General features: G+C 50.3%; 1 protein-coding gene across 1 annotated transcript in view; it reads left to right on the forward strand.

The window, feature by feature from the left end:
- The window catches only part of LOC147105984 (xylosyl- and glucuronyltransferase LARGE1), a 1,047,399-nt gene that overhangs the window by 43,002 nt on the left and 997,366 nt on the right, over positions 1-7,031 (forward strand). Inside the window, exon 3 of the mRNA XM_086008605.1 lies at positions 2,837-2,960. Within this exon, the coding sequence (XP_085864731.1) occupies positions 2,837-2,960 (124 nt within the window). The remainder of the gene's footprint in view (positions 1-2,836; positions 2,961-7,031) is intronic.

Genomic DNA, 7,031 nt, shown 5'->3' on the forward strand with positions numbered 1-7,031 from the left:
GTACCACTCCCCCAAACACCCATATCCCAATTTCCTTAACATGGGATTACACAGGATCTGAAATGATCATCTCCATCTACTGGGCCAGTTCCAAAGGTACATCTTCTTTGCCCACTTGATCACTGACATGAATCTTGTCATTCATGTGGAAATGACTTATGAAATAATACTGGGCGGCCTGCTGGTGGCACTGTCCAGGGAAGAGTATAAATACTCGGGTATGGGCCCAGCTTGCTCAGCACATTTTTTAAAAGGAACTAGTGAAGGACACAACTAGACCTCCATGTTGAAAAACAGTTGATTAAAGCCTTGTTTTAATACTCAGATCAAGTGCCTAGTAGTTTTTCTTACATCAATCACCTCTAACCCTGTCTGTCAAAAAATGTACCCATAACTTTCTGGAAATTGATAACATCCTCAGCTTCCACTTGCCTCCGTCGCTGTGTGCAATAATTCAGGCGGTTGAACATGTAGGTCCCAGAACCATAGACCGCCTGAGTGCCCGCCTTTTTCTACCAATTCTCAGACTAGTCCATGACACTGCGGGGGAAAAATTCGGTTGCTTTGCGCCTCCCGCTAGCGCAAAGCAACTAGCGCCCGGGTGCAGCGCCGCCAATGCCGCCCGCGAAATTCAGCGGGAGGTTAGCGGCGGCACTAACCGTCAGCGCGGCACCGGCGGCGATGACGTCATCGCCGTGCGCAGCGCCCCGCTCGCACCCAGGTGTCGATCTTTGGTAGCTCCCCCTGACTTAACGCCGGACGCTGTGTCCGACGGGGTCAGGGGGGCCTACCTGCAGCCGGGGCAGCGCTATTTAAAGGCGAGGTGCCGGGCGGCCATTTTTGTTGCTGGCCGCCTGCCAGCACCTGCCTCGGCTGTCGTCCCCGGCCTCCTGATCAGCCCCCCCCCCCCTGCGGAGTGCCCTGCGGTCCATGAGCCTGGCACTTCTCTTGAGCGTCGGGCTCTTTTGCCGACACTCCGATCCCCGGTGGCCCAGCTGGGCCCCGGGTCACGCTGCGCCAGACCCCTCCCCTTTATGAAGGGGAGAAAGGCCTGCAATACTGCGGCACGTAGCACCGCAATATTCCCTCGCAGTGCCCCAAGATGGAGGCGGGGCACTTCCAGTAATGCTCTGCTTCCCTCTTGGGGCGCTACCACTCAATTTCAGCCACGGGGACACTAATATTTCTGGGGCGCTAAAAGTAGCGGCCCGGTGAAGTTAGCTCCCCAAAGGGGGCGCGACTCAATTTTTCCCCCTGCAAGTCTTATCACTCTTATTTTCTTGTCATTAGCAGAGTGGCACTGATGGCAACTGTGGAAGCCCAATTCCATCCTTCTGGCGATACCTGATGATGTGAGAAGAAAATATATAATAGAATCATAGAATAATACAGCAGAGAAGGAGGCCACTCGGCCCATCGTGTCTGCGCCGGCTCTTTCAAAGAGCAATCCCGTTAGTCCCACTCAATGTTTCCTCTAATTTTTTTTTGGTTGTGGGGCCCCTTTAACGGGCTCCCTGGCCCATTCAAATTTCCGTGCTTGCGCGGTTTTTCCCGTTGTAAAGCCGGCAAGCAGCCTGCGCGGGACCTCCAGACCACTGTGTGGCTGCACAGCTTCACAGGAACTTTGGTCCCACTCTTTCCCTATATCCCTGCAATTTTTTCTCCTTCAAGTTTTTATCCAATTCCTTTTTGAAGGCCACCATTGAATCTGTATCCACCCCCCTATCGGGCAGTGAATTCCAAATCCTCACCACTCGTTGCGTAACACAGTTTTTCCTCAAGTCGCCTCTGGTTCTTTTGCCAATCACCTTAAGTTTGTGTCCTTTGGTTATCGACCCTTCAGCCATTGGGAACTGGTTCTCTTTATTTACTCTATCTGAACCCTTTGTGATTTTAAATACCTCTATCAAACCTCCTCTTAGCCTTCTCTGCTCCAAGAAGAACAACCCCATCCTCTCCAGTCTGTCCATGTAACTGAAGACCCTCATCCCTCATTGTAATGTATGTACCTTTAAGGGGGGAACTACTTTTTACAGCTCATGTATACTGTAGTACCGGCAGTGACCACACCTGTATATAGCACTGAGTAGTAATCTGTACAGTTCAGTTCCAGAGTGAGCCACGTTGAGTAAACACCAGTTGTACCGTTCTCCTGCAGTCTTGTGTCTTACTACTGACGGACACAACACTCATCTTATGAGCAACCAAAGAGCTATTCAGGGTCAGCCATGGCTCAGTGGTAGCATTCTTGCCTCTGAGTCAAGACCCACTCCAGAGACTTGAGCACAAAGTCTGGGCTGACACTCCAGTGCAGTGCTGGGTGCAGTACTGAGGGAGGGCTACACTGTCGGAGGTGCCGTCTTTCAGATGAGATGTTAAAGCAAGGCCTCATCTGCCCTCTCCGGTGAACATGAAAGATCCCACAGCACTATTTCGAAGAAGGGCAGGGGAGTTCTCCCGGGTATCCTGGTCAATATTTATCCCTAAACCAACATCACTTAAAAATAGTTTATCTGGTCATTATCTCAATATTGTTTGTGAGAGTTTGCTGTGTGCGAATTGGCTGCTGCATTTCTCTACATTACAACAATGACAACACTTCAAAAGTACTTCATTGGCTGTAAAGCGCTTTGGGACATCCTGAAGTTGTGAAAAGCACTGTAGAAATACAAACCTTTCTTTTATTCTTTCTTTCTATTATCAAAGCATCAGATCAGCGGGACTATTGGAAATCAATGGGTGTTGTCTTTGAGAAGTTCCAGCCAGCCTGATGGTCAGTGATTAGGAAGTGACAATCTGTACATTATATTCACAGCCCCATCTTCTGTTTCCACAGGCGAAACCCTTTGCATTTCCATTTCATCACTGATGCCATTGCCAAGCAAATCCTGGGCTATCTCTTTGAGACGTGGATGGTTCCGGCAGTGACCGTCAACTTTTATGATGCTGATGAATTGAAGGTTAGAGTTTATATATTCTTTTCCCCCCACCCCCCGCCACCCACAGTTACCTCCTGTGATTGGTTGTCCCAACAACTTAATTTAAAAAGACTGGACTGGGGGGGATAGCAGTCCTGTGCCAACAGGGAGCATCCTTAATCCCAGCAGTCAGGCTCTCATTGCCCCAGACAGCCTTTAGTAAATCCAATAGACCACAATAAAATACAAAGGGATGGAAGTTAGGTTACAGTTACACACAGCTCTGGCTCTGGTCAGACCCCACCTCGAGCACTGTGTTCAGTTCTGGCCACCGCACCTCAGGAAGGATATATTGGCCTTGGAAGGGGGAGCAGCACAGATTCACCAGAATGATACCAGGGCTTAAAAGGGTTCAATTATGAGGACAGGTTGGACAGACGAGGCTTGTATTCCCTTGATTATAAAAGATTAAGGGGTGATCTAATTGAGGAGTTTAAGATGATTAAAGAAGTTGAGAGGGTAGATAGAGGGAAACTCTTTCCTCTGGTGAAGGAGCCCAGAACCTTAACATTAGAGCCGGGCCATTCAGGGGTGATGTCAGGAAGCATTTCTTCACACCAAGAGTAGTGGAAATCTGCAACTCTCTTCCCCAAAAAGCTGTTGAGGCTGGGGGTCAATTGAAAATGTCAAAACTGAGATTGATCGATTTTTGTTAGGCAAAAAGGATATGGAGCACAGGCGGGTAGATGGAGTTTCAGATCAGCCATGATCTTATTGAAAAGCGGAACAGGCATGAGGGGCTGAATGGCCGACTCCTCTTCCTGTGCCAGCGCCATTCTGCAGCTTTTTTATGAAGGGCCATTCTCCAGAATGCTGCAACACAAGATGATGGGGCGCAGATCTGTATCTGCAACTGTCCATTCAGTGCTAGTGTGGGCAGTTGCCTAGTGAAGGCTGGGTACAAGAATGGAATGGGCTACAGGACTCGTGGTTCTACTTCAGTTGGGCCCTTTTGTTGTATGGGGACTGGGATAACCCAGCCTCCCAAAAGCATTCCATTGACTTTTACTGCAGGGCAAGAAAAACTAGGCAGCAACGTCAAATCCCAGACCGGTCAATACTTTACAGACAGTACCCTTTCATTTGTGGGATGTATGTGGGCATCCCTGAAAGGCAACATCATTAATGGGCTTCCAGACACCTGGAGCAGCAGGTTTACTGAGGGTCACGGGCCGGAGCGGAGGAGGAGGGGATGGCTGTAAATGAAAGCAGCATTGTGTTGTGAGTACCAGAGAGTTACATAGAATCTACAGCACAGAAACAGGCCATTCAGCCCAGTGGGTCCATCCCAGTGTTTACGCTCCACACGAGCCTCCTCCCAGCGCTCTTCATCTAACCCTATCAGTGGACCTGATAATATAACTGGAGTGTACTGAACTAGCTTGGACAGCAGTGATGCTTTAAGTTGAGTCGATGCTTCATGTGGAGTCATTCCAGTTCACTGCAGCAGCAGACTGGAACCGCAGAGGATGGAACACCTTATCATCTCATCAACTGGGCTGGACAGGACACACACACAATCTCTCTCTCACACACTCACTCTCTCTCTCACACACTCACTCTCTCTCTGACACACAATCTCTCTCTCACACACTCACTCTCTCTCTCACACACTGACTCTGACACACTCTCTCTCACACACTCTCTCTCACACACTCTCTCTCTGACACACAATCTCTCTCTCACACACTCACTCTCTCTCTCACACACTGACTCTGACACACACTCTCTCTCTCACACACTCTCTCACACACTCACTCTCACACACAATCTCTCTCTCACACACTGACTCTGACACACTCTCTCACACACACTCTCTCACACTCACACTCACACACTCTCTCACACACTCACTCTCTCACACACAATCTCTCTCTCACACACTGACTCTGACACTCTCTCACACACACTCTCTCACACTCTCTCACACACACACTCTCTCTCTCACACTCTCACACACACTCTCACACACACATCCACACACACACTCTCTCTCACACACACACTCACTCTCTCTCACACTCTCTCTCACACACACACTCTCTCTCTGACATACACTCTCTCTCTCACACTCTCACTCACACTCTCACACACACTCTCACACACACTCACTCACACACACTCACTCTCTCTCTCTCTCACACTCTCACACACACGCACACACACTCACACACGCACACACTCTCACACACGCACACACTCTCACACACGCACACACTCTCACACACGCACACACTCTCACACACGCACACACTCACACACGCACACTCTCTCACACACTCACTCTCACACACAATCTCTCTCTCACACACTGACTCTGACACACTCTCTCACACACACTCTCTCACACTCACACTCACACACTCTCTCACACACTCACTCTCTCACACACAATCTCTCTCTCACACACTGACTCTGACACTCTCTCACACACACTCTCTCACACTCTCTCACACACACACTCTCTCTCTCACACTCTCACACACACTCTCACACACACATCCACACACACACTCTCTCTCACACACACACTCACTCTCTCTCACACTCTCTCTCACACACACACTCTCTCTCTGACATACACTCTCACACACACGCACACACTCTCACACACGCACACACTCTCACACTCACGCACACTCTCTCGCGCGCACTCTCTCGCGCGCACTCTCTCGCGCGCTCTCTCTCGCGCGCTCTCTCTCGCGCGCTCTCTCTCGCGCGCTCTCTCTCGCGCGCACTCTCTCGCGCGCACTCTCTCGCGCGCTCTCTCTCGCGCGCTCTCTCTCGCGCGCTCTCTCTCGCGCGCTCTCTCTCGCGCGCTCTCTCTCGCGCGCTCTCTCTCGCGCGCTCTCTCGCGCGCTCTCTCTCGCGCTCTCTCTCGCGCTCTCTCTCTCACGCGCTCTCTCTCACACGCGCTCTCTCTCACACGCGCTCTCTCTCACACGCGCTCTCTCTCACACGCGCTCTCTCTCACACGCGCTCTCTCTCACACGCGCTCTCTCTCACACGCGCGCTCTCTCTCACGCGCTCTCTCTCACGCGCTCTCTCTCACGCGCTCTCTCTCACGCGCTCTCTCTCACGCACTCTCTCTCACGCACTCTCTCTCACGCACTCTCTCTCACGCACTCTCTCTCACGCACTCTCTCTCACGCACTCTCTCTCACGCACTCTCTCTCACGCACTCTCTCACACGCACTCTCTCACACGCACTCTCTCACACGCACTCTCTCACACGCACTCTCTCACACGCACTCTCTCACACGCACTCTCTCACACGCACTCTCTCTCACGCACTCTCTCTCACGCACTCTCTCACGCACTCTCTCACACGCACTCTCTCACACGCACTCTCTCACACGCACTCTCACACACGCACTCTCACACACGCACTCTCACACACGCACTCTCACACACGCACTCTCACACACGCACTCTCACACACGCACTCTCACACACACTCTCTCTCACACACACTCTCACACATTCTCTCACACACACTCTCTCTCTCACATTCTCTCTCTCACACACATTCTCTCTCACACTCTCTCTCACACACTCTCTCACACACACTCTCTCACACACTCTCTCAATTCAATTCAATTCAATTCAATTTCAATTCAAATTGCTTTATTGGCATGATAAGGTACATCTTATGTTGTCAAAGCATCAAAATACATTTATGGTTGAACACATAAACGCAGATCTATTCATACAGTGTATAAACAGATATATCCCTGAGTGTATAAATATACATTCGCATAATTTATATATACTCTTCTTAGGTTTACTGGTTGTCCCTCTGTTTATGGCAAGCTGTAACATAGTGTGCCGCTAGTGTTACACAGTTTCTCTCTTCCCCTAGTAGGTATGGGAGTTTTTGGTCGTCATTCAAATTTCTGAATTCAGGGCATATTTGTGAGAATTTTTGGTAGAAATTCTCCCTGATGCCCTGATATTTTCCACAGGCTGTGAGGAAGTGCATCTCTGTCTCCACCACTCCCTGACTGCAGTGAGAGCATATCCTGTCCTCTCTTGGCAGCCTGGTCTGCCTTT

This window comes from Somniosus microcephalus, chromosome 16, assembly GCF_052327205.1.
Source record: "Somniosus microcephalus isolate GS21.2 chromosome 16, FLI_Smic_1.0, whole genome shotgun sequence".
Lineage (NCBI taxonomy): Eukaryota > Metazoa > Chordata > Chondrichthyes > Squaliformes > Somniosidae > Somniosus > Somniosus microcephalus.